General features: G+C 39.6%; 3 protein-coding genes across 3 annotated transcripts; 2 read left to right on the plus strand and 1 right to left on the minus strand.

Moving 5' to 3' along the window:
* LOC104727811 (cysteine-rich receptor-like protein kinase 13) lies at positions 719–2,126 on the plus strand. The gene is made up of 6 exons (XM_010446883.2): positions 719–809; positions 903–1,040; positions 1,133–1,248; positions 1,344–1,554; positions 1,647–1,881; positions 1,967–2,126. Exons 1-6 carry the CDS (start codon positions 719–721, stop codon positions 2,124–2,126), a joined length of 951 nt encoding a protein of 316 aa, XP_010445185.2.
* On the plus strand, positions 3,454–4,424 carry LOC104722699 (cysteine-rich receptor-like protein kinase 11). The gene is made up of 2 exons (XM_010440905.2): positions 3,454–4,165; positions 4,249–4,424. Exons 1-2 carry the CDS (start codon positions 3,454–3,456, stop codon positions 4,422–4,424), a joined length of 888 nt encoding a protein of 295 aa, XP_010439207.1.
* On the minus strand, positions 4,963–6,207 carry LOC104727812. Its single transcript, XM_010446884.1, has one exon. The coding sequence runs from the start codon at positions 6,205–6,207 to the stop codon at positions 4,963–4,965; it is 1,245 nt and encodes a 414-aa protein (XP_010445186.1).

Genomic DNA, 11,858 nt, shown 5'->3' on the forward strand with positions numbered 1-11,858 from the left:
GGATTAGAGGCTTTACTTCTGTTTGTTTGGAAGGAGATAGTCAATTATTATATAAGATACTCACCTTCAATCATATAGAAATCTCACTAGATGGGATAATTCAGGATATTAGAGTTTGGGCATCGTACTTCACAACTCTTGTTTTCAGTTTTACAAAAAGAGATGGTAATCATGTAGCTCATCTTCTAGCACAATATCGGTGCCTCAATTGTAATTTCTACTTTGACTGTTTTAATCCTCCAAGCTGGCTCTACAAACAATTGTATTTTGATTATCAACATTCATCATCAATATAATTTCTTTTCGACGAAAAAAAAAAAACTAATACTGTATGAACAGAAGAAAAAAAAAAGCTTTATGCCTTTCGATTTCCATATCTAGTTTTGTGACAATTAGAAAGTTTCCGAGAAAAAGCAATTGCTGTTTAAATTGGTAAGAAACAAACAGATGTTTAAACACTAAAACAAAGCTACAATCTTTAAGGCAAAATGAAGCAGAGGAGTTTCTTATAAATTCTCTGTTTTGTCCTCTTGAGCTTTCTTGTTGCCTCTGTTTCAGCACAAACATGCATACAGAACCGTAAGAATTTCATACCCAACGGTACATACGATTCAAATCGCCGTCTCATCCTCTCTTCTCTTCCTTCCATAACGCGTCTCAAGATGGTTTCTACTACGGTTCGATTGGAGAAGAGCCAAATAGAGTCTACGCATTAGGGATGTGCATCCCAAGATCAACTCCAAGTGACTGTTCTGATTGTCTAAAGGGCGCCGCAGACGATCGGGCCAATCCCAAGACTACAGACAATAGTAAGTCCTTGCAAATTTATGATTGAGAGTTCTGATAAAAGACTCTGTCCAAAGGTTCAAAGATTATAATGTTATAAGTTTTTAATTCTCCAGGCAGCGGAAATATGTCAACGAAAACTATTGTAGCAATTGTTGTGGTTGGGGTAGTCATCCTTAGCATTATCTTGGGACTTATTGCTCGCCCGTTTGCTCGGAAGGGAAAATCATATCAAGAAGTTGAACTTAATCAAAGTGAGTGTTGTTCACTTTTTTAAATTTGGCCTCTTATCTTTTAGCAAATATAGTCAATGGAATCTAATTAAGACCATTTATTACAACTGTAGCTGGTATTACATCTGTACGCTCTCTGCAATACAAATTTAGCACGATTGAAGCTGCAACAAATAATTTTTCAGAGAGCAAAAAACTTGGTCAAGGCGGATTTGGAGATGTTTTCAAGGTATCATTTCTTTAGCTACTTGTTTATTTGCTTCCCTTGCCTATTACTTGGAGTAAAAGCAAGCTGGTATATCATCTTATTGATGTTATTTGTAGGGTATGTTGCCTGATGGAAAAGAAATTGCAGTCAAGAGGTTGTCAAGAACATCAGTGCAAAGTAAGAAAGAGTTCAAGAATGAGGTTGTTCTTGTAGCGAAACTTCAGCATAGAAATCTTGTTAAGCTTCTCGGTTTTTCCGTCAAAGGAGAAGAAAGAGTCATAGTCTACGAGTTTTTGCCTAACAGAAGTCTGGACTACATCCTCTTTGGTAAGAAAATAAACAAATGATTGGGTTATATATATTCTCCTAAACCCTAATTCTTGATCTCATTGTATAATGGGTCTATATGAGATGTGCAGACCCTAAAAAGCAAGGCGAGTTAGACTGGGAAAAGCGGTACAAGATCATTGGAGGGATTGCTAGAGGGATTCTATATCTTCATCAAGATTCACAACCCACAATCATACATCGTGACCTCAAAGCGGCTAATATTCTCTTGGACGCTCATATGAACCCGAAAGTTGCAGATTTTGGGACGGCAAGGATCTTTGGGATGGACCAAAGTGTAGCTAACACAGAGAATCCAGCTGGAACTCTATAAAATACTCTTATTACCCTTGATGGCTTATGAACTTAAGTTTCAAGAATCTTTTCTTGACCAAATGTACAATTAATCTTGCAGGGGTTACATGCCCCCAGAATATAGGGACCAAGGACAATTCTCAATGAAATCTGATGTGTATAGCTACGGAGTCTTAGTTCTTGAGATTATATGTGGCAAGAGGAACACAAGCTTCTCATCTCCGGTTCATAATTTTGTCACATATGTGAGTACCTAAAAAGAACAGTATAAATCTTATGATCCTATCTAACTAGGTCTGGAGGAGGAGAAACAAGATGTATCCACATTGCCCTCCAGAGAATTACATTAACCTTGTGGACCAAGCAATGTGGATACATCTTGTTTCCGGTGACCAGATTTCTCCTATCTAACTATGGTTGTTATAACTTAACCTTGTGGACCAAGCAATTGCAGAGAATTATAAAAGTAAAGAAGTAACAAGATGTATCCACATTGCCCTCCTATGTGTTCAAGATGATCCCACAGATCGTCCCGACTTTTCTATAATCATGTCGATGCTCACTAGGAATTCCCTCATCTTACCTGTTCCTAAGCGACCTCCATCCCTCATTCCAGATAGGCCCAACCAATCTAGGCTGAGGTCCAATTCCCAAACCACATGAATGATGAAATTTGATCCTCGTTAAAGATGATGTTCCATTGGACTTGTTTGATGTTAAGTAACCATGTTTTTCTGTTATTTCAGTATATAAACTGTAATGAAATTATTCAAAAGTTGTGTATGTGTTAGTTGTGACTTGTGAGATACTCATCAAAAATTACGTACCCTTTTAGCATTTTCTAGTTTCTACGTTCTTTAAGTAGCGCTCTTTGTTATAAAATCCTTTATCTGAATTTTTATCAATTTACTTCTTTAACCGGTCCTCGCTAATTCAAGTTATACGGAAAGGTCTGTTAGTTTTTTTCCTCAGTTCTAGTCAATGAGGTACAGCTCAGCTCAGCTCCCATTTCTTCTCTTCAATAATTACATGCCAAAAAAGATAATTCAATTTTGATTTTTTAAGACAGTAGTGCATGATACTTTACTCAAATTTGATAGTACATTTAGCTATAAGAAAAATAAGGTTCTTTAATAAATTCATCACTTTATGAAGGATTTAATATTCAGGATGCTTTAAATACTGTAAAGGAAAAGGAAAAGAAAATGAAAAAATAGTCTTTCTTGTTATTTAAGTAAAAAGTATCTAGTTTAGTTTTAATATTAGGTTTAAGGAAAAGCTAAGGATTCAATAATCAATACATAGGTTTAAGGAAAGAAACACGTTTATCAGTTTGACGAAATCAACATCTTAAAAATTGGTTGATCGCTTTTATTAACAAAAATATTAGAAGCTATAGTTGCATGTTTACATAATCTAAGGCAAAGCGATAATCTTTTAAAGAACCATGAAGCAGAGAATTATATTTTCAATCCTCTGTTTTGGCCTCATAAGCTTCCGTGTTGCTTCAGAGATATCACAAACATGCACGAGTGACCAGGGGACTTTCAAACCCCACAGTACTTAGACGTAAATCGCCGTCTCATGCTCGCTTCTCTTCCTTCCAATGTCACAGCTCAAGACGGCTTCTTCTACAACGGTTCCATCGGACAAGAACCAAACCGTGTCCACGCAATAGGGATGTGCATGCCAGGATCAGTTCAAGAAGACTGTTCTCGTTGTCTCACGTATGCGTCAGATTGGTTGATTGGGAGCTGTCCTAATCATATAGCTGCGTATATTTGGTATATTTGGTCATCTGATCCAAGGCTTTGTTTTGTGCGCTACTCCAACGTCTCTTTCTCAGGATCTGCAGATCTTGACCCCAAGTATGTGGTCTATTTCACTGCGGATGTCACCTCAAATCTAACCGAGTTCAAGACGATATGGGAAGGATTAACACTTAGTATGATTTCAGCAACTCCGGCCGCAAAGAACGTACCATTATCTAGTAATAACTATTACAAAGCTGATGTCGCAACCTTCACCAAATTCCAGAAAATATACGCTGTGATGCAATGCACGCCAGATTCTTCTAATGTTGATTGTGACAACTGTCTACGACAAAGCGTGTCTGACTACCAGTCATGTTGTGAACAGAAGATAGGAGGCTATACTATGCGGCCAATTTGCTTTTTCCGGTGGCAGTTTTATCCATTCTGTAAGGCTTTTGGTAACATTACATTGACTTCTCCTGCTCCTCGTCCTACGATGGAACATCCTTCTTTAGTCGACCAAGCCAACGTGAAAAAAATTGGTAAGTTATTGAAAAGCTGTGAGTATTATGACAAGAAGCTGTTAAAAGATTCAAATTATAATGTTATACTGCATTTGCCGCAGGTAGTGGAAAAATCTCAACAAGAGCTATTTTGGAAATTGTTTTTCCCATTGTATTAGGCGTAGGTCCAGTATTTGTGTGGCATGCCGGCATGAGTGAGAAGCGACAACCCGGTTTCAACGATGTGGCGATGCTTTCTTTCGGAAATCCCATTGTGTTCAGGAGTGTGTGGAGGTGATGTGAGATGAGAGATCCCTGAACTGGATAGGAACGATCGTAGAGCAACAAACTCACCGCCATTGTCAGAGTATAAGGTGCCTATACGTTTGTTGAAGCGGTTTTCAACAATGGCCTTGAACGTGATGAATGTGTCGCGGACTTGAGATTTAGTGATCAACAAGTATAAGGTAATATTTGAAGATATCTATGGATAGGATTGGGGAGGTCCAGACATCGGAGAAGATGATTTCAAGAGGGGCAGAAGAGATAATGGATGTTTGTGAAAAAAGGAGTTTATGGCTTTTATTAATAGCGCAATCAGTACACAACAGTGTCTGTGAATCTGATTGAGAATGCAAAAGGGAGAATTTTGAAACAATTGTTTTGAGGATAGAGTGAGAAGGGTGGCCTAGCCGAGAATGCCAGTCTTTGAGAGATGGTTTGGAGGAGGGTGAGGCAAAGAAAGATTGGATGGTGGAGAGAGAGACCGGTCACTCGTAAAGTTCGCCTTTAGTTTTGCCTTGGAGTAATGGGACTCCCGAGATCAGATCCTTCACCTAAAAGTGAGCAGGGAAAAAGTGGACAGAGACACTGTTAGAGTTACATAGACGGTATACGGAGAGTAGATTTTTGTGAATGTGAGGGACACATAGGACATTGGTAAGAGATAAAGGTTTAGAGTTGGAAGGGAGGGACAGTGAACCAGTGTGAGAAATTGAAAGACCCGAACCGTCACCGATGAGGACTGCATCATCTCCTTGGTAAGGCTGGTGTGAGGCCAAATTGCCAAGATTGCTTGTCATGTGATGAGTGGCTCCGCTGTCAAGTATCCATGGATTTGTCGTCTGTTGATGGCCAAGAGCAAGATTGGCACGTGGTTGCCATGGGTGGAACGGAGAGGGTAGAATGCCACTTTGAGAGCCATAGGAGGGCTGTTGAAGGTGGGAGCAACGTTTGGCACTGTGACCAAACACCCCACAGATTTGACACTTGCCTTGGTATCCCTTGAGCATGCGGTTGTCTAGGCGTGGTTGTTGATAATGATGCTTGTTGTTGTTGTTGTTGTTCCATGGCTGATGTGGACGGAAGGAGTGTCCCCCAGAGTTGAATTTGGGACGATAGGTGGCAGCATAAGCCGAGGTTGGTCCAGTGGAGGTGGTAGACAAGGAGAGAGAGAGAAGTTTAACCTCTTTGTTAATGAGCTTTTCATGGACTTTGACAATGGAGGGAGGAGTGTCACGTCCTTCCACTTGATCAACAACAGCTTTGTAATCTTCGGGTAAGCCACCAAGGATAACTTCAAGTTGGTCTTCAAGAGCAAGAGGCTTGCCAAGAAGAGCAAGTTGATCAAACCGCGTGGTGAGTGTCTGCATGTCCTCATCAATAGTCTTCTCACCTTTCGATGCTTGCTTGAGTTGCAGACGGAGTTGTTGAATGTGGCCCCAGCTTGGATTGGAATAAGTGGAAGAGATGTGTTTCCACAACTCAGCAGAGGATTTGGTTTTGGAGACCACTGGTTGGAGCGCTGGAGACAATGTGCCAAGAAGAGCACTGTAGATCAGCTTGTCTTGACGTCTCCACTTTGCATATGCCGGATTTGGAGTTGGCAGAGTAGTGGAGCCGAGTGTTTGCTCTGGTGGAACAGAGGAGCCATCAATGTAACCAGAAAGGTCGTAGCCGTCGAGGAGAGAATGAACTTGAAGGCTCCATGTGAGATAGTTGGTAGAGGTGAGCTTAGTGATATTCATCATATTGATGTTGAGGAGACCTTGAGTTGAGTCAACAATTTCTGCAGCAGCCATTGTAGAGAGTGAGAAAGAAACGAGAAAGAAGAATGAGATCTGGGAATGAGAGGGGAAGAAAGGAGATCGAAGGAGAAGATACTTTGTTGGCTGGGAAAAAAAAAAAATTTAGGGGTATCGGTCTTGCTCTGATACCATGTAAATGTTGTATTATTGAATATATATATCAAGAATGATTACAGACTCATATATATACTGAGAGGAGAGGAGGACTCTAGGTTATACAACTTATGGAATGAAATACAAACAAGGAATGAGAATATTGAGGTAGTGAAGTCGTGATACTATTGTATCAAGGTGATACGACTGTATCAAGGTGTGATTCGACTGTATCAAGATGTGATACGAATGTATCCTTGACAGATACGATTGTATCCTTAACATCTTCATCATCATCATTATTTTGGTACTGCTTGCTCGGCGATCTGTTATACTTTGCTGGAGGAAAAAACCATATCAAGAAATTGATTTTGACCAGTGTGAGTGTTATTCATATGCTTTTCACTGAACTAGCTTTTATATATAGTCTATGGAACTAACTAATTAAGAACATTTATGAAAACAGTCTCTGATGATTAAAATTTGTTGTTGGTGATATGATTATGCAGCTGGTATTACCACTGTACGATCCATCCAATTTGATTTGAAGACAATTGAAGCTGCAACAGACAAATTTGCAAGGAGTAACAAGCTTGGTGAAGGTGGATTTGGCACAGTTTTCAAGGTGTCATTTCTTATGCTACTTTGGTGTTCATTTCTTCTTTTAAAAAGTAATGAAAGTAAGATGATCATATTATCTCATTGATGCTATGTGTAGGGTACACTGCCTAATGGAATAGAAGTTGCAGTGAAAAGGCTATCAGAAACAGCAGAACAAGGCACACTAGAGTTTAAGAATGAGGTTGTTGTAGTTGAAAAACTTCAGCATAGGAACCTTGTCAGGCTATTAGATATTTAAATGGTTTAGTCTTGGTTATGTACATAACCGGTTTGTACCGGATACACACTACTTGTATATAACATTTGTACTCTGCATTAAGTGTGAATAACAGAATCATTTTAATCTGATCTTCATCTTCTTCATCGCTCTTCTCTCTTCATCATCTCATCGATTATGTTCATCATATTCAACTAATATGGTATCAGAGCTATACACTTAGCTCAGATTTCGTTTTCTCTTACTTTGATCGTTTTATTGTTGGTGATTTGTTTTGTACTCGTTTGTGTCGATATGGGAGTTCCGATCCGGAAAAGTACTCGTCGTCTTGGTAAATCCACTGGTGCTGGGAGTTCTGCTTCAAAATCGAAAGCTCCGATGAGCTCTTTCTCTTTGATTCTGGCAGATCCAGCTCTGGGTGTTCCGATCACCTCCGTTTCTGAGATCGATACTATGGATAGTCCACACTCACCGTTTTTTCTTCACAGCGCTGATCATCCTGGCCTCTCTCTTGTTGCGGATCGTCTTGATGGTACGAACTACAACCACTGGTGCTCTGCGATGAAGATTGCTCTTGATGCAAAGAACAAACTCGCTTTCATCGATGGTTCTCTTCCTCGTCCGGATGAAGGTAATCCTATCTTTCGGATATGGTCTAGATGCAACAGTATAGTCAAATCTTGGATGTTAAATGCTGTTTCAATGCAGATCTATGGTAGTATTTTGAACTTTGATGATGCTACTATGATATGGAAAGATCTACACAATAGGTTTCATATGACAAATTTGCCGAGAACCTTTCATTTGATTCAGCAGATTCAAGATATGCGTCAGGGTTCCATGGATTTTTCAAGCTATTACACTGCTTTAAAAACTCTATGGGATCATCCTGATGGCAGTAAACCTACTGAATCATGTTTGTGTTGTCGTTCTTTCAACTGTGTGAGCGAACGTAATTTTCAGGCAAAAGTTGAAAGAGGACGACTCATTAAATTTTTGGCTGGTTTAAACGAGTCTTACTCTATCATCAGAGGTCAAAGCATTATGAAGAAGCCTCTACCTGATATTGCTGAAGTTTACAACATCTTGGATCAAGATGATAGTCAGAGACTGTTTGGTGTCAGTGTCGTACCAGCTTCTTTTCAGGTTGGGAATGTTGTGCCACATCCTGGAGTGATGAATGCCACTGTTCCTCCCACCTCTGCTGGTTCAATCAATGCTGCATATCAGTCTCACAAGAAGGATAAACCAATTTGTTCTCACTGTGGATTCATTGGCCATGTTGTAGATCGTTGCTACAAATTACATGGTTATCCACCTGGTTGGAAGCCTAGAAAACAGCAATTTGCAGCTTCTCAGTCTACTACTCCTGCTGTTACTGCTCAAGTTTCGGCTCCAGTTGGTTCTATTGATAAGAAGTCTGATGGTTTTGAAAGTTTGGTTGGAAATCTATCTAAGGACCAGTTGCAAAGTTTCATTGCATATTTCAGCTCTCACCTTGTTCCTCAGTCCACTTCTCAGATATCTCAGCCTACACAAGCTCCAACAAACGATGCTTCTTGTTCTGGTATATCTTTCTCTAATTCCACCTACTGTTTTATTGGGATATTAAATGCTGCTCAATGTGTAACAAACAAGAGATCATGGGTTATTGATTCTGGTGCCACTCATCATGTCAGTCATGATCAGAATTTGTTTGAGGATCTTGATGGTTCTTTTTGTCGGAAAGTTAATCTTCCAAATGGCAATCTTGTTGTGGTTGCTGGTATTGGAACAGTGGTGATCAATAGTTCTATCAGTTTGAGAAATGTTCTGTATATACCAGATTTCCGCCTCAATCTTCTTAGTATAAGCTCGTTAACTTCAGACCTTGGTTATCGCGTGATCTTTGATCCTGCTCTTGCATGATACAGGATCTTACCAAGGGATTGACGATTGGAAGAGGTAGACGGATAGCAAATCTTTATCTCCTGGATGTTGAAGAACCTGCAGATTCAAGACAACTATCTTCTTTTAGTTTGAATGATGTAATAGATTTGGCTGTTTGGCATAAGAGACTTGGTCACACTTCTTTTTCTCGGATTGATATGCTTAGTGATGTTCTTGGGATTTCTAAACAAAGGAATAAAGGAGTTTTACATTGTGATATTTGTCAAAGAGCAAAACAGAAGAAATTACCATTTTCTAATAGAGGCAATATCTGTTCTGCACCCTTTGACTTGCTTCATATTGATGCTTGGGGTCCATTCTCAGAGCCAACAGTAGAAGGATTTAGATATTTTCTAACAATAGTGGATGATCATAGCAGAGTAACTTGGGTTTACTTGCTAAAACTTAAAAGTGATGTTCTGCACATATTTCCAGAATTCATACAAATGGTTGAGACTCAGTTTGACAAACGAGTTCGATGTGTCCGATCAGATAATGCTCCAAAGCTGAAGTTTTCTGATCTTTATCGGAGATTGGGAATTGTTGCGTACCACTCATGTCCAGAAACTCCAGAGCAAAACTCGGTGGTTGAAAGGAAGCATCAACACATCTTAAATGTGGCTCGGGCTCTTTTGTTCCAGTCTCATTTGCCATTGTCCTTATGGGGAGATTGCATACTTACTGCAGTCTTCCTCATCAACAGAACACCATCACCACTATTAGAGAATAAAACTCCATATGAGAAGCTTACTAACAACGCACCAGAGTATGAAGATTTGAGGACATTTGGTTGCTTATGTTATGCAAGCACTTCTCCAAAACAGCGAACTAAGTTTGAAGATAGAGCCAAGGCATGCATTTTCTTGGGATACCCTACAGGATATAAGGGTTATAAATTGATGGATATTGAGAGCAACCAAATGAAGATACTGTTTTCATCTCGTGAAGTTCTTCGAGGATATTTTTCCTTTTCATGATTCTAAGAATCACGAAGGTGCAACCGAGTTTTTTCCTCATATTTGTACTCGTGTTTCAAACATTGGTGAATCATCTGGGTTATCTGATCAGGGGGAACCACTTACGTCTGATAGACAGGGGGAATCATCCAAAAGGGCTTCTCGACCTCCTGGTTATCTTCAGGATCAATGTTACTCTACGCAAGAATCTACAATGCATCCTATTTCACAAGTCTTAACCTACTCCAAACTCTCTGATTCATTTTGTGCTTATGTTAACGCTCTTACCAAATATCCTACACCAACTAGTTACTTTCAAGATACTAAAATCAAGGAGTTTTGTGATGCTATGGATGTTGAGATAGTGGCTTTAAAACGCACACACACGTGGGACGTTTGTTCTCTTCCTCCTGGTAAGACCGTCATTGGTTGTAAATGGGTATACATTGTTAAGTTGAATGCAGATGGGAGTTTATAACTGTATAAGGCTCGACTAGTGGCAAAGGGATATAATCAAAAGGAGGGTCTTGACTACGTTGAAACCTTCTCTCCCGTTGCTCGAATGGCCACTATTAAGTTTTTATTGGCTGTTGTGGCACCTAGAAAATGGTTCCTTGATCAGCTTGATGTTTCAAATGCGTTTCTTAATGGAGATTTAAAAGAAGAGATTTTTATGAGTTTACCCCCTGGCTATGGTCCTAAAGAGGGAGAATCGTTTCCACCAAACGTTGTTTGCAAGCTTTGCAAGTCCCTATATGGCCTTAAACAAGCCTCACGACAATGGTTCTTGAAGCTTTCTGAATCTTTAGTCTCTTTGGGTTTTCAGGGTGGCACTGGTGATGATACACTGTTTACAAGGAAGACTGGAGAGGTGCACATGGCAGTGTTGGTATATGTCGATGAGACATTTCATCGAACACCTTTTGGGTGTCGAAATGTCTAAGACATAGTTCCAATTGATCAGAGAGAAACTATGATTTCTAACTCTAGTCCAGAAGGGAATCACACGAATCTAAACTTAAACACCCTACATACTAAGATCTTCCACCTAATCTATCCCATCCCCAAGAACTATCACACTACTCGGATCTAGAAATCATCATCAAGGATACAATCTCAGAAAATGTTGAATCAAGCATCATCAGATAGACAAAAATGAAATGAACAACTTTGTAGAAGAAATAAAATGCAAAATCTCAATAAAATCAAAGCTATCTGGATTAAAAAGTCTCAAGCGTTTTAGGTGGCTCGGTAAACCTTAGGGAAAAGAAAACAAAAAAAACGAGTTAAAAGAATGTCTCTGTCAAAACTTAACAAAACGTATTTATAGTAAAACATGGAAATCCCTAAAACGTAAAACGACAATATAGAACGTCGGTTCGGGAACCCTTCTCGGACGCGTCTTCAGAACAAAACCAGGACGTCAGTTTAAAAGCATCGATCGAGTCGTATCGTGGGAGTGTCGATCGAGTCGGAGTTCAGAATGTACGTGCATCCACTAAAACGGTGATAACGTTTGAACCACGCCTCCGATTGGCTTGAAATCAATGGAATTGGAAAAATGACTCAATTCTATACAACTTTGATGAAGACGTAGAAGGCTGAATCCCAAAGTAAAATCTTCACTCGACTCGATCAAAGACTTGGAAGGTTGGGTCGCGCTGGGTAGTGTAGATCGAGTCGCTGGACTGCTCTCCTGCTCTCTGTTTGCTCTTGATGGTTTGGACATCTCCTAAAACACCTTAAATAATACCAATATGCAATATGCATGCAAAACCAATGCGAAGACTACCTAAATATGCATATTATGCAAAAGAGACGAAAAACAG

The sequence above is a fragment of the Camelina sativa genome, chromosome 11, assembly GCF_000633955.1.
Source record: "Camelina sativa cultivar DH55 chromosome 11, Cs, whole genome shotgun sequence".
In the NCBI taxonomy this organism is placed as follows: domain Eukaryota; kingdom Viridiplantae; phylum Streptophyta; class Magnoliopsida; order Brassicales; family Brassicaceae; genus Camelina; species Camelina sativa.